This window comes from Phragmites australis, chromosome 2 (genome assembly GCF_958298935.1).
Source record: "Phragmites australis chromosome 2, lpPhrAust1.1, whole genome shotgun sequence".
In the NCBI taxonomy this organism is placed as follows: domain Eukaryota; kingdom Viridiplantae; phylum Streptophyta; class Magnoliopsida; order Poales; family Poaceae; genus Phragmites; species Phragmites australis.
This window is the reverse complement of record NC_084922.1, coordinates 838,631-858,920: the sequence shown is the minus strand read 5'-3', so window position 1 is coordinate 858,920 and position 20,290 is coordinate 838,631. Positions and strand designations below refer to the sequence as shown.

General features: G+C 46.3%; 1 protein-coding gene and 1 pseudogene across 3 annotated transcripts; one reads left to right on the top strand and one right to left on the bottom strand.

The window, feature by feature from the left end:
- The first annotated feature begins 6,355 nt into the window (after positions 1-6,355).
- LOC133910272 (uncharacterized) lies at positions 6,356-7,955 on the top strand (annotated as a pseudogene).
- A 126-nt stretch (positions 7,956-8,081) lies between these two features.
- LOC133892462 (hydroxyphenylpyruvate reductase-like) lies at positions 8,082-19,398 on the bottom strand. 3 transcript variants are annotated; one of them, XM_062333261.1, is made up of 6 exons: positions 19,275-19,398; positions 19,091-19,165; positions 18,145-18,243; positions 16,608-17,982; positions 16,200-16,329; positions 14,926-15,836 (listed from the first exon to the last, which is right to left on the bottom strand). In XM_062333261.1, the coding sequence occupies exons 4-6, from the start codon at positions 17,970-17,972 to the stop codon at positions 15,190-15,192; spliced, it is 2,142 nt and encodes a 713-aa protein (XP_062189245.1). In that variant the 5' UTR covers positions 17,973-17,982; positions 18,145-18,243; positions 19,091-19,165; positions 19,275-19,398; the 3' UTR covers positions 14,926-15,189. The 3 variants fall into 3 exon arrangements, with proteins under 3 accessions (XP_062189264.1, XP_062189245.1, XP_062189255.1); XM_062333271.1 differs by lacking the exon at positions 18,145-18,243; XM_062333280.1 differs by lacking the exons at positions 14,926-15,836; positions 16,200-16,329; positions 16,608-17,982; positions 18,145-18,243; positions 19,275-19,398 and adding exons at positions 8,082-8,789; positions 10,323-10,808 and having other exon boundaries at positions 19,091-19,268.
- Positions 19,399-20,290: the final 892 nt, after the last annotated feature.

The following is a 20,290-nucleotide window of genomic DNA, read 5'->3' as shown; positions in this document are numbered from 1 at the left end:
ACCACCGAAGGGTTTGTTGTCCTAAGGCCTGTCCTAGGCACCACAAACCTAGCTAGCAAGTGGTACGAAAATCATTGGTCCTCTCTGGAATTAACAGGCAATCAGAGCCTACTCACCACATAAGCACGGGAAAATTTATGCAAAAATGACTCCTTGAGTTACAAAATGGCCGCTTGTGTGTTTCCTGGGGGCTAGTTCTAACGATGTTGGTTCAGTGTACCTAGGATCCAAAGATGCCACTCAGTGGATCGAACCGGACGGTCCAAAGAAGGGAACGAGCTGCATACAGTAATGAGTCTATGTAGTCACCGAGCTGCGCCATGGTCCTCTGAACACCTTCAAAATCTGCAAAGACTACCGGAGCAAGGTCAAGGTTAGGGAAGTGGTCACTAATGCAGACAAGGGCAAGGCAGGCACTGGAGACTCCGACCTCAAAGAGGTGGTCGCCTACAGTCTCACGAAACCTCTGCTTAAGGCCACCTGTCTCCTCGGAGGCCGCCAAAAATCAATCGATATGACTGGTCATGGTATCCCCGGGAGTTGCGCGAACATGGACACTGGTAGCCAGGAGCATCAAGTCAAAAGGGGTGAATGCCCGACTATGGCAATCGTAGAAGTATGCATGCTGTTGGTCGTTCTCCCTCGATGCCATAAAAACTTAAGTTACAAACTGGAGTTTACTCTTCCTCGGTCTCCACCCAGAAGAGAGACCCTATGAACTCCAGTGGCCCTTGGCACTTTGCCTCCAACTTTGCCTCAGCTTCGAGGTCGTCAGCCACGACCCCCTCCCGGATGACCTCAAGGTTGAAGTCAGGGTCGTGACTGTGGTAGCATCGGAGAACATACCCTACCGCAATTTTAACCACCTTTGCCACATCCTCAGCTGTCCTAGCTGCCAGGGTGCCCAGAAGCTGGGTGAACTTCTCTACCAGGATGTTGATGGAGTAGGCCCAGCCCTGCGTGGACTCTTCCTTTGACTTGTTGGCTTCCAGCCCGACGCTCCTCAGGGGCCCGTGTCGTCATAAAGGCAGTCTGAAGAAAGCCATAATTCATTCACTCATCCTCCGTCAACTTGGAATATTGAGCAACAAATGCAGCCCTCTCCTCTTGGAATGCGATCTTCTCATGTTGAAGTGTGGCATTCTCCCACTGAAGCGAGTGCCTCACCTCCTTTTCCTCGGCCACCAGCCTCTCTAGCTCGGTGCATCTATGGTCTGCCACCTCCTTCTCAATGATCAGTTGGCTGATGGAGGCGGGGAGGCTAGAGACTAGGGAGAGCAGGTCAGAGGCAGGAGCCCCCCCCCCCCTGATAGGCTCTGAAGGTATAGGGTCACGGCGAGCACTTTAGGCAGCATCGAGACCACAATTGGCTCAGGGGCTGAAATGTCTGGTTGAGGCATATGAGGAGGAGTTTCTACTAGAGTCGTTGACGGGGTGGAGGACCTGCAGCGACAACAAATAGTGGAGTTAGGAGGGAACTCAAAACATTTACATCTAACCAAAGGACTTACCGCATGGACTTTAGGGTGATGACAACCCTCGTCCTCATAAAGCCACTAAGCTAGCCTGGTGGGGAGGTCATGTCTGACATCGATCCGTGGGGAGGAGGGGTCCCACGGGCGCGTTTAGATGCCTCCGTGAAGGTTGTTTCCTCTGCCGGTCTTTTATCCCCCTTGAGTGGAGGCTTGGCAAACAGCGATATGGTCGCTCTAACAGTCTCAAGGGAAGACTGGGCACTCCCCTGCATGTTGGCACCGCTCCCAAGACCTCTAATCGGGACTGACGATCTACTACGAGTGGCCTGGTCGCCCCCGGCTGCCTTAGGATGGGTCTGGTCGCCCCCCTGCTGACCGACATAACCCGTAAGGCCCTCACCAGTGGTCATTGTGCAACCCTGAGCAGTTTGACCATCGCTGCGACCAGACTGGTTGAGGGCACAACTGGATGGATTAGGGGTAGGCAAGACCTCGTGAATAATCGGGTGCATGATGTCAACCTAGGGGAGGCCCAGCAGTGACGCCAATCAAGAAAATATAAACTTATGAAAGGGCTCGAGGGTAGGAATATTGGTAATGGCGAACTTACCTATTTGCGCTGCACTCTCTCCATCGGGGTGAGGTCGCATAGTGGAAGTGCGTTGGTTAGAGGACCGCATTTTCTTAGGGCAGCCAACATCAGGTTTTGAACCCATGAGTCAATGGCCTCGTCATTTTGATCTAGATGAATTATAGGAAGTGAGAAGTCGCTCACTTTTCATAAGGAGCGATACCAGGGAAACAACGGCAATGTTACTTGTGAGGCTCTCCCGGGTGGCATTGTACAACGTCGAGTGTGTGCACCTCTGAAGGGGGCACAACTGACACTTAATGAAATCGCGAACGACGTTCGACCCTGTCAGCTTGGCCTCCCGAAGCTGGCTAACCTACTTGGCTACAGTCTGTAGCTCCGTGGTGGAAGTGGGCAAACTCGCCCAGTTCTCTGTGAGTTGCACTGACATGCTCGGCACATAGAGGTTGTCCAAGGAGTCGTCCGACAAAAAGTAGAACCACTCTTCCCTCTAGCCTGAGCATGACGACTTGAGGCCCACATCGATGTAGGAGCCTGCGGAGGCGGAATCCATAGCTTCCGGTGGCCGGCCCGGTCAACGACCGACAAGTATAAAAGAAACAAAGGTCAAGGCATGACACAACCCCAACAAAATTCTCGCACAGAAGAGCAAAGATGTTCAACATGAGAATAGAATTGGGGTTGAGATTAAGGTGCCAGATGTCATAGAAGAAGATGATGGTGGTGAAGAACTCGGAGAAGGATGGCACAAGGCCGGCCAAGAAAAAGGACACGCACATCACAATCTCCCCCTTACAGGGAGCAAGTACGCTCTCTCCGGCCCGATACCCAAAGGACAGGCAACGGGTGAGTAGGCCGACATTGTACATTTCTTGCAGTTTTGCCGCATCACACTTGGACCTAGGGAAGGCGGGCTCACTGCCGGTGCACGCCATCGAACGACAGAAAAGGATGCGGCTTGGGCAAGAACGGTGGCAGAGACGAAGGGCTCTGAGCGCGAAAGCTTAGGGGCTGAGGGAGGCAACGAAAAGATTCGTGGGGAGTCCACAGAGCTCTAATTTAAGGGAACGCTACAACATCTCAACAGAATGTTTCTCCCTCCCTCCCTCCCTCTCTCTCTCTCTCTCTCTCTCTCTCTCTCTCTCTCTCTCTCTCTCTCTCTCTCTCTCTCTCTCTCTCCGGACGTTTAAACCACCCTCATAACGTTGTGTCCCGAATCAACCATTAAAGCGGGTGGCGTCGATGACCACTTCTGGGGTCAACTTATGTTCACCTGGGGCCCAAGTGGTGCAACCTGGTGCAACCGAACCCAGCCACACTTAGGGGCTAGATAAACCTTCAAAAAATCTTTTAATCCTATGGTATGTTGCAAAGAACCCAAAATAGCCACCTAGTGCACTAGAATGAAGTGCATGTATGATGTGTTGTTGTGTTTTAGAATTGGATCTCACCCAAATTCTACCATGAAACGGAAGGACATTGTCTTGTAAAGTAAATTCAGGATGAGTATTGCCATGGAGGGATAGGAAAATTACCATATTTGTTTGGAGAATTCATACTTGTTGTATCCTTGCACAATAGTGTCTAACCTTGAGGGTTTGTCGATAGAAATAGCCACAATTTCAGTATATGCAGTGAGTGGTTTTCTGGAAAGGGCATCAGCCACCCTATTGAATTGCCCCAGTTTATATTGGATTTGATAATGCAATCCCATCAACTTAGTAATAGTTCTCTACTAGATATGAGTATGAACCCTTTGCTCAGTTAAATGAATTAGGCTCTTATGATCAGTCTTAATAAGGAATTCAAATTGCTACAGGTAAGGCCTCCAATGTTCAACAGTTAGAAGGATGGCTAGGCACTCTTTATCATAAGCAACTAGACCTTGGTTCTTAGCACATAATGCCTTACTGAGATAAGCAAGAGGATGACCATCTTGCATTAAAATTGCACCAATTTCTTTATCACTAGCATCTGTCTCTACTATGAATTGCTTGTTGAAATTTGATAAAGCTAGCACAGGGGCTGACAGTAACCTCTTCTTGTTTTCAACAAAGGCTTTAGCAGTTGTAGGTGTCCACACAAAAAACAACATTCTTCTTAAGGAGGTCAGTCAATGGCTTGCTTATGAGACCATAATCTTCAACAAACTTCCTATAATACCTTGCTAACCACAAGAAACTTCTCAAACCTTTCACATTGGTTGGTTGGGGCCAATTAGATACTTCTACAATCTTGTCTCCTGGAGCAACACCCTCCCTTGAAATATTATGGCCTAGGTAGGATATCTGCTGACTTGCAAACACACACTTGGATTCTTGACTTGCAGCCCTTGATCATGCAGCAATGCAAACACTTTTCTAACATCTTGTGCATGAGCTAACAATGTGGGGCTGTAAATGAGGATATCATCTATAAAGACTAGGATATATACTCTCAGCAGTGGTGCTAGGATCTCATTCATAGCATTTTGGAAGGTTGCTGGGGCATTACACAAACCATAGGGCATGACCCTAAACTCAAAGTGGCCATTATATGTTTGGAATGTAGTTTTCAATTCATCCTCTTCTCTTAACCGAAATTGATGATAACCGGCTCTGAGATCAAGCTTTGTGAACCATTGAGCACCAGTCAGTTCATCTAACAACTCATCAATGATAGGGAGGGGGTACATATTTTTTATAGTTATAGCATTAAGGTGACTATAATTATAATTGATGCAAAAGTGTCATCCTCATCTTTCTTTTTGACCAAAAGAACATGATAGGAAAATGGGCTAGCACTAGGCTTGATCAACCCAGATTGCAACATCTCCTTCACCTGGCGTTCTATCTCATCCTTTTGCTAAGGTGTATACCTTTAGGGCCTAATGCACACTATTTTTGTTCCTACCATCAAGGGTATGGAATGGTCCCAAGACCTGTGAGAAGGAAGAGACTTGGGTTCTGCAAAAAGTTCAGAATATTCAGTGATCAAGACTTGTATTGGTTCTAGAACAGTTGTGGCAGTGTGATCCTCCTGAACACACGTGTACAATGTGCTGGACAGCATTGTGGTGAAGCATCTTCTGCAGCCCAAACCTGCATAGAGGTGTACAAATGTGCAAGTTTGGAAACACTCCTTGAAGAGATATTAGACTTCCCTTGTACTCAAAGGATATCCTTTTCTTGTCCTACTCATGAACCATAGGACTGTGTAACTCTAGCCAATGCATCCTAAGCACGGCATCATAACAGCCCGGTCCCAGAATTCTAAGGTTGGTTTGAAAGGAATGCCCCTAAACCCACCAACCACAATTGGTGAACTACAAACAGCAATGTAGAAGTCCCCCATCAGCCAATCTGATAGCGATGGATGGAATAGTGGTACGAGTTCTGCTTAGTTGGGCCGCTATTGAAGCACTGATGAAGCTATGTGTGCTTCCCGAATCAACCATAATGAGCACCTCCTCTTGATTGTCGATCAACCCCCATAGCTTGATGGTGCGTGGTCCTTTAGTGCCTATCAATGCAACTCTTGAAATGGACATCAGAACCTCTTCTTCAGAACTGTCATCTGGGGGCTCAGGTGGTATGAAATCCTTAGTGGTAAGCATATCCGACAATTCTTTAACGACATGTAGTTGTACCGTGGGGGCATAGCGATGGCTTGCACCCCATTTTTTTCCACATTTGAAGCAAAGTCCTCTCGCCCTGTGATATGCACTGAGGGTGGCCAATCGATCCTCGGTTTGCCTTTTCTTAGGGACCCAAACGTTGTCGCCTCCATGTTATTCTGACGTCGTGCAATCCACCATGTGTCGTGCTGGTGTTGCTGGAAGTGGAAGTAGCCCCAATGCACGCCATCCACTGCGATGTCTCGATTTGGCATCGGCCTGATCATACCGTGTGTGTGGTGCGTCGTGCACTCCCTCTTGTATAGAAGCCAGTGAGTATGCCGTGTCGAGAACTTGAGATCCTTTGGACAATGTAGTATGATCATAGTTCTAATATCCTCCCGTAAGCCATCCGCAAATCGAGTAGTGAAGAAAACAGGATCATAAGCGGGGTTATGAGTAAGAATTTGATGCATGAGTGTTTCAAACCTTGACATGTATTCAGCGACTGAACTCTGGTACCTCAGCTCGGACAATTGCCGTATGAGCTCCTGATATTGATCCATTCCAAATCTATCCATCAAACGCACACAGAGATCTACCCAAGAACTGAATTCCCTTTGCGCCTGCAACCACACTGTTGCTTGCCCGGCAAAATGATACGTGGACAGTTTCACCGAGAACTCTTGCATAATGGATAAACCCCAAAGTAATCCTCTCACTTACGCCTCCAACCCCAGCACCGCGATTGGTGCAGTATCCCTGGTCGTCATTGCATTCTCCCTGACGCCCGGTGATGCGGTCGTCAGAAGAGACTGGGTGATGCTGGATCTGTTTCACGTGCTGTTGAAGATCCTCAATTGCTTGATGAAGATGCTCGACCCGATCCGCCAATGGCTTCCACGCCTCCATGGTGCGCTATAACCTTTCCAACACTTGTCGTTGTTCTTGCCAATTCGCCTCTGTCTTCTACCGATCGAGCTCCATCTTCTGTCGATCCTCAATGTACTACCTGAGGAAATTGGTCAGCTGATTCTCTTGTGTCATGATCTGATGCTGCTATCGGGAGGTGTAGCGTAGCGGGGCTTTTGGTACGGGTTCTCGTCTGTCTACTTGGCGGTCGCTAGGTCGCGAGAAGCGACTTGCGCGAATCGTCGAACAGGTGACGACCAAGGGAAGATGGTGCGGCAATGATGGTGGCGCTTGCTCTGATGCCGGATGTAACTGACCCGATCTAATCAGAGTGGAAAGAGATTGGAGAGGGTAGAGAGGAGTAAGAAGCCGTGAGAGAGAGAGATTTGTCGGCGGGAGAAACTCCTTCCAGTTCGGTCATTCGAGTCTTTCCATAAGCATCACAAGTAATTGCTGGATGGCTTATAACCACAGCATGCTGGAATTACACAGGATAAAACGAAAATACTGAGATGAGCTCAAACACTCCACACGAGCCATCTGTCGCACCCAAGCTTGGTCCAGCCTCGACTCACTGTCCAAGCCCAAGAGATGGTCATACCATCCTCTAGGAGGAGGTAGGGGGGGGGGGGGACGATACTGGAAATAAAACCACAGCTCAACAGATGATTTAAACCGAGACAATTCCACTGAGAATTGGAACTTGCCTGCCCGAGAGGTAGGTAGCACATTGAGCGTTATTTCACACCAACACATTTTCAAATCCAGAAACGGGAAGCATCTCCTCAAGCTTCATACACAACAGCGGCTTTGCATGCATTCAGACGACCGGAGTCAGCAGTGGCTTGTTCAGAGCATGCGCCTCCAGGTTGCCCAGCACCAGGTCCGCCATGGCCTTGCGGGTCTCGTACGTCCCGCTCCCCACATGCGGCACCAGGACGACGTTGTCCAGCCCGAACAGCGCCTCGGGCACGTTGGGCTCGTCCTCAAACACGTCGAGCCCTGCGCCGCCGAGGCGGCCCTCCACGAGCGCGGAGACGAGCTCTGGCTCGTCGACATGAGGGCCGCGGCCGATGTTTATGAGCACACCCTTGGGTCCCAGCGCTTCCATCACCTCACGGTTGACGATGTGGCGGGTCTGCTCGTTCAGGGGGCAGGCCACCACGAGGACGTCGCTGTTGGCTGCCAGTTCAACCACTGATGGGTAGTAGGTGTAGTTGGGGTACGCTTGCTTTCTTCTCTGGTAGTAGTTGACGGGGCAATCAAACGCTTCCACTCGCTTGGCAACAGATAACCCTATCCTGCCCAGCCCAATGATCCCAACTCTTTTGCCACTGAACTGCAAACAATGACCCAAATTCAGTCAGAAAATTACGTTTAATAGCATGTTCCAGTACTTAATCAAGAAATTTATGACAAAAGGTTGAGAAAAGGAAAACATCCATGACAAAACACTCAAGTCCGAATGCTCTGACAACACAGGAAAATAAGCAAGAAAATTTGAATACGAGAAAATTTAGCATCTCGTATCATGCTTGATTGAATAACAGCCATACGTGATGTTTTTTATTAAAAGAAAAGGCAGCATTTCTAAAGATGTTTCAAGTGCAGCATTTGTAAACTACAAATAGCAAACTGAAGAGTTGTGATTACAGGAGGCATTGATACTCTACTCATCTCAAACTCCCAGTAACAATCAGATTACTGGAGTGAGTAATGGCTTATCCAGCGCATGTGCCTCTAAATTTCCTAGAACCAGATCAGCCATTGTCCTGCATGTTTCTTCTGTGTCACTGCCCACATGAGGCACTAAAACTACATTGTCTAAACCAAAAAGCTGCTCTGGAACTAAGGGTTCATGCTCATACACGTCGAGGCCTGCTCCTCCCAAGCGTTTCTCAAGAAGTGCAGACACAAGCTCAGGTTCATCCACATGTGCTCCACGGCCAATGTTTATGAGCACACCCTCTGGTCCTAGTGCATCAATGACCTCACGACTAACAATGTGATAGGTCTGCTCATTAAGTGAACATGCCACGACAAACACATCACAGTTGGCTGCAAGATCAACAACATTCGCATAGAATTTGTAGTTTGGGAACGGCTTCTCTGATCTTGAATGATAGCTGATGGAACAACCAAATGCCTCAGCTCTTTTTGCTACAGCTAAGCCTATCCTGCCAAGCCCCAGAATAGCAACTCTTTTACCACTGAACTGCAGAAATATAAAGAGAGTCATGTTTTACAAAAATCCCAACAAAACTAATTCTAAGTCTATATACCCACCATAGAAATACCAAATCAGCGTCCTTAACGAATTCATGCTTTTTAATGGGCAGTAGTTTTAGCTGATACCTCAGCGGCACCACATGTAGAACTGTAGCAGATCAATCTTCCTATGAACTTTTCCCCCTAAGAAGGTACACCTGAGTATGTTATATGCTGTAATGCACCTGAACATGTTCTAAGAAAGGTACATCTGAACATGTTCATGCTGCAATGGGTTCTAAAACATACGGACAAAGTCCTTCTATCTCTGAAGTCTTAATTGAGTGGAGGAAGGACACGACGACAGTACCATATCACATCAAACAACTCATGATTAATTGTGGCAACTGATTAAAAGAGTAACAGCCTACCTACCATGTGGATGGTATTATGATACGACCATACAAAAAATGAAGAAGATGTAGAAGTGCATTACTATAACAGAGTCCCATTCGTACTACAAGGCAATTTACAGGAGAGAACATTCTAATTTCAATAATTTCTTATCATTTATCAACCTCAGCATTAGCAGAGTTCCAAGTGAAAGGAACAACAACAAACAACCTCCAGAGACTTATTTATGTCCCACAAAAGCGTAACCTAGCAAATGCTATATGAGACAATGCCAAAAAGTTTCAATGCAGAGGGATCACCTAACTAGAGGTGATGTTATTGAAGAAAAAATGATGAACCACAGCAGTATCAGATGAGCCAACCTAAACTATCATCCATCATTATCATGTGTAGATACAACAATCCTCTCTAGGTCCACAGAAAAACCACTGTGGCTAGAACACTATCAAGTGGTGATCCCTCTATATATTAGCTATTCACTCAAAAGCATGCCACTCCAAACAGTAATCTTTCTGGCTAGAAAGAAGGTCAACAATCAACATCCCCACAAGCTGTCTAAATTTCAGTTAGATACGATTCAAACTTTCACTGCCAAAGCAAATCCACCAGGGCTTCAGCAGTTCTGATACTGTTATTGTTTAGTCTGCTAAAAACGCCCTCCAACTAGGGTTTCCCAATATATATCATTCACATGTAAAAGCGAAGATTCAAAGGAACCAATCAAAATTTGAAAGATAACCAATGGTGTGAGAAGAAATTTCAGCCACAATCTTGTCCTCCTTAGTTCTCTTTTAAAGTTTGCATTCCAAAGTATTACCCATGTTCCCCATCTTTGCTGTAGAATAAACCTTCCCGTCAAATGAGTGATATCCTCACTTGAACCAAATTAAAGTAGACACCAAAGTCTAGCAAACCAAATTTAACGAGCTCTTTTAGGGTTCTTGGAAAGGTACCAAGAGGTACCAAAATTATAACTTGAGTCACAAATCTCAAATTTAACCAGGCCTCAGACAACAAAGTGAACACAAATTATGAAACGAAGTTTACTGAACCAAAGTACCAGCTAATCAAGTATCACTAATAAACTAAGTGAACTGAAGAACTAAGGATAGAAAGACAAACCGACCCGAGTGGTGAGGGTGTAGTCACCCTTGGACTTCCACTGGCCAGCACGGACGTAGCGGTCGGCCTGCGGGATCCTGCGGAGCACGGCGATGGCGAGCCCGACGGCGAGGTCGGCGACGTCGTCGGTGAGGACGTCGGGGGTGTTGGTGACCCGGATCCCGCGCTCGCGGCACTTGGCGAGGTCGACGCGGTCGATGCCGACGGAGAAGGAGGCGACGATCTCGAGACCCGGGAGGGCGTCGATGAGCGCGGCGTCGGCGCCGTAGCTGGCGTTGCCGACGACGGCGCGGATGGCGCCGGCGTTGGCGCGGAGGAAGTCGTCGCGGCGGTCGGGCGGGGAGTCCCAGAAGCGGATGAGGCGGCAGCGGCGATCGAGCTCCTGCTCCAGGTAGGCGTTCATGGGGTGCAACAGCAGCACGCCCAGGGATTCCATCGCCGCCGCCGCGAGCAGGAGAGCAGGAGGCGGGTGGGTGTGTGGGTAGCTCACCTGCGAACGAAACGAGGCGGCAGCGGCGGGAGGTCAAAGGTGTGGTTGGGGTGTCTTCAGTCAGATGGACGAGGAGGATTGAGGGTCGGATTGGCCGAGCTCGCATACTAGCTCTAAAGTGGAATTAACAAGAGTTCTATCAAATCATAGTCTATGTTTTAAATTTTTAGAGTGATTATTTAAAATAAATTAAATGCTACGAGTTAAAAAAACAGCTATTTTGCAGATTCAAAACCCGAGTTCGAATTTATATTGTAAATTTGAATAGAACAACTGCAGACATACCAGTATACACAATATTTATGAATTAAATAAGTATGCAAACATGAAATACGAGGAAACATCACTTTATTCATTCATCATAGAATTATAAAGTACAATTTCTCAGGCTTTACATTAGACCAAATATATATGAATAAATTAACTGGCGATTGCATGGCTCTTGGTTCCCGTGGCCTCGTGAGACCGCCAGTTAATTACATCCGTAGTGTTGGACTATAGAATACCTCGATTAAGCTGTATTTGATGGTCATCGTCTCCAAAATAAGAGTAGTCTCCGAGTATGCATAAACACAATGTATGGAATGTGGAGTGTCAGAGCCTCGTCGGCCTCTAGCAAAAAGATATCCGGTCCCGTCGTGTGGATCTCATAATGAAGTTATGAAAAGTGTTCGACCTCATCGGTAGTGAACAAATAATTCCAACCTTATCGGTCATGGAAAAAGAAAAGTCCCAGCCTCATCGATCAGGAAGAAAAAGGAGACTTCAAGTGGTACACCGGTCTTGATGGCATGGACAAATAGATGTATGATTGTGGTAGAATTGTGCTCATGCAATGTTTAAGAGATTTCTCTTTGTGCAGACTTTTGAGATCATCGGCACGACAACTAATCAAGTGCTGGTTCATCTCATGGTATGGATGTATGAGTACTTGGCACTTGTTTCAGCATGCTTGCAAGGGTGGTGATATTGAAACTCTCACATGGTTGCCACATAGACGGGCTCACCGATAGAGCTTTGAGGGCTGATCAAGCCAATACAATAGGAACGGGTCGCACATAGCCGGCTGCCGCATTGCGAGGCTATTTGGGGTTGTGTGGTGATGGCAGACAAGCAGCTGCTCAGATTGCACTTCAACGGCTCTGTTCAACTTCTTTTCAGTGGTTGCTAAGAATATTAAAGAGGCAAATAACTTGTTAATTTGCACTCATGTCTATTTGTGCGTATACATGGCATGCATGGTCATGTAGCAAGGACTTTTGTTCCTAAGAACCGTCGTCGCTCACCCTTCGAAGTGGGCAGCCATGGCATCGGCGTACGTATGTATTGTTGTCCTCCTCTCTCCTTATGTGCACATGGGTGTCTACGAGGAACGCTAGCAGCGGCCTCTCACCAAGCAACAACAGGGACGCTAACAACATTAGGCCACAAACAATAGAGGGCCAACATCCTCTCCGGTGGCCGAATCACATCAGCAGAGCACCAGGATGACCATGATACACAAGGTATATCAGCTGAGCTCACAGCGGCCACACACACAACCTGGCTAGTATTCAATACAAGGCGCAAGTGTATAGAGTACACACAATCGAGGACTAAAACAGATCAACACATAACCAATGTGTTCGGATCACACCCACGACAACGCCCGGCCGGATAGATAAACATCAATAGCCACACAAATCAACATCGGCGGAATTGTCCTTGCCGGTAAACACATCGACCGCATCGCAGGGCCAGATCAGCATATACGTGCACATCGAAAACACACGTTGGTGGCGCACATATGCGAGCGGCACATGCGCCAGTCAAAAACAACGACATGCCAGTTGGAAAAAAGTACACGGACACATCAGTCGAATGAATGACGACACAGCCAGCCACGTCTCACACCGAGGCGGCAGGGAGTAATAGATCAAAATGCCCGTGAAATCTCCACAGCGACAGCGCAACGGCCGGTCTGGGCTACATATCGAAACTCTACGTCAGAACTCACATCGACAGAATAACACTGTACAAGATGACAATGATAATGTACCTCATCGACACGAGACCAACCAGCTCGCCACGCTTGCAGTCAAGCCACAGCACAGCAGCAGCTAGGTCCTCCATGGGCGGTGATAGCGAAGAGCACCAACATGACGGCACGCATGCAGAAAGACTGGACCCATACAGGCACGCGCTCATAGATTTCATAACGACCTCGTACACCCACACATTGGCGACGATGCATGCCTGCACGATGGACAGCTCGACAGCATGACGACCGGAGACCATCACCAACTCGACACACTCGCACAGCACAGAGGCACGCACGGTCAGAGATCAATCACAGATCAGAAAGAACCAACGACGGCCCGCACAATAGCGGCACACGCTCCCACGGCCATGGTGCGAGCGCCGGCCAGAACACAACCACGGCGCGAGCGCTAGCTGGAACACAACCACGATGGCCAACAAATCTCGACGGTCACAGGACGAAGGCCGGCTGGAGCATAGAGTAACAGCGATAATGTGGATGCACTCGTCGGCGATAGGGCCCAGCCAGCTAGCGATAAACCACCAGCGGCACGGCCTACACAAACGACGGCGCATGGCCACCCATACACACGACAAAGCACACAGCCAACAAATCTCATCGGTCACAACATGAAGGTCGGCCGGAGCACAAAGTAACAGCGAGAAGGAGAGGGAGCGGTGTGGCTCAGAGACACGACGCAGGCAGCTTCTCTTCTCCTCGGTGCTCCCATCAATGGCGGTAGGGGGCGGGGGCTCTGCCCTTCCCTCTCTCTGCCTGCCCTTCTCAACAGATCAAGGCCCTTTATATAGGCAATAGCTCAGGCTAGAAGCTAGGGGATGAAGCTCGAAAGATTCAAGATTGGTTGGGATAAGAAGGGGATTTGGTTTGATCCGGATTCGAGGGGGTTCGTTGTGGCTCGATTGGAGATAGAGGAGAGGAGGCGGCGCTAGGGCAGGAAGAGAGCAGGTGGCGGTGCAAGTTCCTGGGAGAAGAAGGATAGGAGGACATGCGAGTGGATAAGAGAGAGATGAGAGAGGAGGGAGCCCCTAGGCCGGCTCGGTATGGAGGAAAGAAGACGGCCACGGGCCGGGCCAGCCCAGTAGAGAAGGGGGGAAAGGCTGGGCCGACCAAAAGGCCAGCCGAGCTTCTTTTTTTATGTGTATGTATGATGTGCAAATCTCGCATATATACGACAAAATATCGTCGTACAACAGTTTTCACTAATTCACTTCTTCGTAGAATCAATTCTTTCATAAAGTTTACCTTAGAGAATCACTTTTAGTTATAGAATCATTTTCCACCGAAAATCATTTCTTCCAAAGAATTTGAATTAGGAAGAGCTGTAACAAATAGGCTTTGAATGGTGCAGTGTGGACGTGTGGTGGGGATGAAACACGGGACCTCAAATTTACTAACTAGCCAATCGAAGAGAACATGAATGAATCATGTATGTATATATCACATCTCCTAAATTTTAGTCGCATGAAATCGACGATGGGTGCTCAGGCGATGAGTTAGGGAAGAGGGATTTTTGGGTTTGAAAGGATTTTATGTATTATGGATTTAGAAGAAGCACCGGGGAAGGTAGACCAGCCCGACGGAGGAAGCAGCAAGGGCGCTACCGGCCGCGAGCAACGAAGGACGGCCAGTGGACCAGGGTGGGGCGACGGAGCGCGACAATGGAGAGATTAGCGAGGCGAGGGTGGCGGGCGCGGATCCAGCGACAGGCATGCTGCCAGAGATGGCTGGAAGTGGGCGGGAGGCAAGGGAGTGAGCTGGCGTCAGGAGGAAGAAGAAGGCAGCGATTGTGTCAGGATGAAGAAAAAAAGGGGCTAGCCGTTGGATGAAAATCGTGTGGCTGTACTCGTCAACTGAGAAAATAACTGTTTTCAGGCACCTAAGATATTAGCATCCGCCTCTATATATATAATCACAAAGGAAAACCTTCCAGATATGCTGGGGCTCTGTGACAGATGCCCACGCATTTGACGTTTTTCTCTGAAAGAAGGAAAATGTTTTCAGGGCATTTCCATCGACTTGTTCAGGTGTTCTTCACCCTGAAATGTCCCTGCCCTTCTCAAATCAGGACTATGCCACTGAATGCCAGTTTGTAAGATAACTATTTCACATTCAGTTACTGTGCAACCCTCTTCTTTTATAGGGCCATGCACTTAGCACAAATTACAATAATTTCTTGGTAAAAGAAACACTGGAACTCCATGTTCTTAACTTCTTATGCTAGAATTTGACAAATATGAAACCCAACACAAAATACAACCAAAGGCACGAGTTGTGCTGGTCATGTAACTGAGGTTACATCCTCAAGATGGCAGAAAACCACTGAAGCTATATGTTCTAATGTCAATGTATCCACAGGTCCAAAGCAGCTTCCTCTATGAGCAAGGATAGAATGTCCTCCCCAGCATCTCTGATGAAGCATTCTGTTTCTTCCATACAGATCCAGTCCTGCCAGCCCATATCCCACACATCATTGATCGACGCGTCTGTGCACCAGAGATCCCTCTCCAGCTTCATGTCTAGGCTATCTTTTGTGCCACCAGCGTCTTCATCAGAATAACCGTTCAGCTTTCTAATCCCATCACTGATATCTCTCAGCAATGCCTCCAATGAGAAGTATGTTGTTGCTCTGCATTTCTGGCCCTGAAATCCAGTATAGCACAAACGATTTTGCTGATGATGTTTTCGTTCCAACTGCTCTGCTGCTGTGTCCAGATAGAGCTCACTATGTTTTATTTCAGCTTTGGAAATTGCTTTGTATTGGTTAGTCAGATGCTCATAAGCGCCAATTCCTATGAGTTTTGCTGCTCTGCTAAGGAATGGTTGATCATTTAGGAGAAGCAAACTGATCTCGTCTGTTATCTCAGCTTCCTTCGTTGATATTCTGTCTGTTGATGTGTGAATATCATCTCCATCAGTTGAAATAGTTCTTTCAGCATGGCTGGTAAATAACAAAGCTTCACCAGATTTGCTAAAATCTTTATGAATCTCTGCAATGAAAAGGGTTTGTGCAGTGTGAAAACATCTAGGTTTTAAAGAGGTGAAATGCAATCAAGTTTTTCTTTTTTCACATTTTGAACTAAGTTAGATATGAAACCTAAAACAAAAGTAAAATCAACACCCACAGCAAATACAGATGAATAGGATGTAAGTCACAAAGATCTAAGTAATGGCATTTATAAACAACCTCTAACTTGCCCACCATCCACATCTAGTTCATTCCACACAACAGCAGTTGAGTCGAGTGAAATGCTGCAGGTTACTATTCCATTATGGACTTAATAATGACAAGTGACACATAAAAAAGCTGATGAAAGTGTGTTTAGAAGAAGGGACAATCTGCTGTTCCTCACCGTCCATAGAAGATTCTGCATCCCAATCAGCACTTTGGCAGCTTTCGTCGCTAGGTGTTGCACTATATTCTGTGGATGGACCGTCAATATGATCCAGGGCATGGACGATCTCTCTTTGTATCTCATACGCCTACATTAGGAGCACAAAATATCAGAGGGGTATAAATTAAAAACGAATGTTTATTATGAACTTATTATGCTAATTAATGTCTGAATGGTTTAGCTGAAACTTCTAGGGTCAAGAATAAGGCCAATTACTTCATTTTTCTGAATCTAAGGATGCAACCAATTATTTCAGTTTCAACAACTTCTTGATTTGTGGCTGATCATTTATCATGCTTTAAAGTGGTTTAATATGCAAGATTGAATGGAAAGTTTCCATGCTATGCTATAACCAAGGATGCATACCACTATTTCATCGATAGTTGAGCTCTTGACATTTCTCCTGGATAATGTCTTCCCTCTGGAATTATTGGGTGCTTTCTGTAAGATGGGTTTCATTGAGTTGCTCATTCGACTGCTACTTGATGCACACAATTTCTTATCAGGTTTTTTCTCTATTTTAGCATTACGAGAAGCTGGTCCTGCTTTAGCCTTCGCATCCTTCCTCCCTTCTCTGTTCCTCTCAGCTACATGAAATTTTTGTTTCTCCCTGGTTCTCCTGCTGATCTTGGTGGCCGCCTTTGTCTGCTGCTTTCTGCTTGTAGGAGAGACCACCTTGATTTCTTTCGGGGATTTTGCTCGATCTTGGTCAATGTTTTTGTCTCTGTGAATTGATTTCGTCGAGCCAATCGCATTAACCTCTACAGTACCATACAAAGGAAGGATGCGCTTCTGTGAACAAGTATACTCCCTCTGAACATTGCGATGTTTTGGTGGTAGCTTTTCTGACCTAGGAATCTCCATATCAAACCGAGAGTCCTCTCCTGATAGTTGCGGTAGTAGCCTTTTTGACTTAGGCATCTGAACATCAAACCGTGCTCTTGGTGAGCTCACTGTCTTCGCCTTCTCGTCTTTCTTGATAGAGTTATCATTTTGTGTGGGCAATCCATCAAGGCCCATGAGCTTGGCTACCAAGCTTGGAGATTTGGACTTGTCAGGTTGCACTGGTGCACATGATGGAAAAGATCTTGGCACCACTTTCTTCTGCTGAGTAGTCTTGGACATCAAATAATTGTCCGGCGAGTATCGTGTTGATTGGCTCAAAGAGGCCTGCTCACTATTGCAGGACACTGACAAGAGGTTCTTCCTGTAGAGGCTGTCCTTGACCACATTCTTCAACTCATCAGTAGAATTGCTTAATTGCCCAGGCAATCCGTTGCTGACAGTTCTAGGAAGTACCTGCTTGGAATTTGACGGTCTCAGGAGGACTTCACGGATTATGGTATCTAATTCTGGAGTTTTTTCGCCAGTTTCTGGTCTTCTCTTCTTGTTTGATTGTCTCATGCTCTGTGATGCAGCTTGGAATCCCTCCAGCATCGCAAGGGACTCCTGGAGGTCCATGGCGCCTCTTAGGAAGTCCTCTGCGAAATGCTTTGAGAGCGAGGGCGCCATCAGGTAGTCTCTGTGGAATGACATGGATCTCTCCTCCCCGTAGCTTTGCGACAGGCTCCGTTCCCGGCCTTGGCAGCCTCCACAAACCGAAGGTTGCAGTGTAACAACACAAGGGACAGCACATTGGACTGTTTCAGGATAGCTGACATCTTTGCTTCTGGAGGGAAGGCTCTTTGAAAGGGATCTGCAAACCACTGATCTGAAACTGTCTTGATGCATATTGTATTTTCTGGAACAAACAGAAGACGGAGGAATAGACAAACTGATATGGTCAGATAATAAACACTAAAATATTCCGTGTGAGCAAACATGATCTTGTCTTTTCAGGAAATGAGAAATAAAAATAAAACCAAAAATGACCTTTCGGTCAAATTGGGAGGGACAAACTCACATTATCTTGAGAGATGCCAACTTAGGAGCTTGTTTGCTTCAGGAAATGGTGTCTATCTGAGCACTAAAGCCTCGATAAGAACAAGCAGTTTATAGGAAACTGCAAGTGACAAGAAATCTATTCTTAGTTTCAGAGGGAGAAATATGACTATACAAAAAAAAAACTAAAAACAAGGTTTCAGAAGGAGAAGCGGATATAAAATTTCGGATGCCGTGCGTTTAACTATCATATCTTGCAATTTTCTGTCTTTTGCAAGAAACAGCGAATGCTGAATTAATTAAATAGGCAAGGACAAGCAGTTGGAGTATTCGTTTCAGGAAAGCTATGGGGACTTTTTTTTATTTATTTCTCCACAGAACATCTGTGCATTCACTGGCCACCTGGCCTTTTACTCGTCCATCGTTGCTCCGATTTCACATGGGTCATGTCAAAGATGAACTCACAAGCAGTGCCTACTTTTTCTCTCACACAAAAGCAAAAAGGAAAAGGAGAAAGTAAATCAAGATGCAGGAGGGTGTTAGTTACTAGTTAGAGGCCAGTGATCTCCTTAACTTGATAAAGAGCTATACTGCAGTCAAATTGGACAAATCCTAAACCTAAAACAGTTCTCCACTCTCCCCAAATACACGGAATTCCACCAAACTCTCCTATTATGAACTCCAAATATATATTTGGACAAACTAACTACAAGAAACGGCCTAAAATCACAACCAAGCTACACATTTCTCGAATTCAGAAGTCTGAAAGAACGGAAACCCCTTGCGCATTCTTCCAAGCTTACCCCAAGCAAACAATTCCAAATAAAGAACGCTAAACGAAACAATCTATCAAAACACTTGATAGAGGAAAGGGTCGGAACTCAGAAGATGAAGCTCTTCGGTTGCCACCCCAAACCGCAAACCAGAAACTAAATCGAAGAGAATAAGAAAGGGAAAAAATATGGCACCTTTGCCTCTTTTGCAGGACTGCAAGCCTCCGAGGTTGCTGCAAGCGGCTTGTGTAGGTAAGAGAGCCCCAAGATCTGTGCAAGAAGCAGGCCAATGAGGCAACGAAGAACTAGAGCTACTAGCCTACTGCAAGTCTGCAACTGCATGTGGCCTTCCTACATACAGACGGTAGAGACACATTACCTCTTGCTGCTAATGCCCTCCACGGTACAGTGCTAGCGGCCGGGAAAGCTCAATCCATGTCGTCTTTTGATGGGGAGAGGAAGCGAAGGGGGCAGGTAGCTGCAGTGGTGGGCTCATTTATTACTTCGACCAGGCTCCTGCTGATGAAGTGATGATGCGTCTCTAGCTTGTGGGGCTGTGTGGTGGGTCCAGGGTGTCATACTCAGGGAGGTGCCATATATCATCATCATGTATGGAGGACCGGTTCACACAATGTAATAAAGAGGAGATTTTTGAGCCATGATATCAAAGAGGAGATATTCATCTGAAAATGTGTAAGGCTGTGTAGTAGTTGGCTGTATGAACGTACTGAATTTTCTTATGGCTCCAGGTTGGGGGATTAATTACTGTTATTACTGGCAAATTAAAATCTCATAGTAGTACATATCCGTGTTACGGACAATGCTCGGCGTCAAGTTTCCGCGCCAAATTTGAAAAATGTGAAATCAACCGGACAAGTGTCCTGCACATAAGCTATGAACACACGAGTAGTGATTTAGGCCTATTTTATTTTAGTTGTAGATTGCGAAAAGCGTATTGTAGATGGTGGACTGTAAAAAGCTATATTGTTACCATCTGAATTGTAAAAGCTGATAGCTGTTTGACAAACTAGATCCTGAGATGGCTGAATTGTTGCTTTTATTTATCAATAGTTTATAATACGCTTAGTTGTTTTGGGTGATATGTTTATTTTTTTGACACATTTATTTTGACATGTTTATCTTTGCTTTCCTGTTCTTTCATCAACATATAGAAATTCTAGATTATTTTGACAAATGGGAGTCCAAAATATAGTGGACAACATGACAAACACAATATTTTTAGTAGCACAGCAATTCAACTCTCTGTAAGATGTATCAACCAAATTTTTATAAGATTTATTCATAATTAAGATGTATCAACTAAACTCTCTGTAGTATCTATCCAAAATAGTAACAGCATCCAGAATGGTTATAGCATCCAGAATAAATAATCAA

Excerpts from the sequence above, each read along its gene's own strand:
- LOC133892462 (XM_062333261.1), bottom strand. The coding sequence starts at position 17,972 with ATGCATCAAGACAGTTTCAGATCAGTGGTTTGCAGATCCCTTTCAAAG. Across the intron at positions 16,330-16,607 it reads CAACTATCGATGAAATAGTG|GCGTATGAGATACAAAGAGA; the intron begins GTATGCATCCTT and ends CTCCTAATGTAG. Across the intron at positions 15,837-16,199 it reads TGCAGAATCTTCTATGGACG|AGATTCATAAAGATTTTAGC; the intron begins GTGAGGAACAGC and ends TTTTCATTGCAG.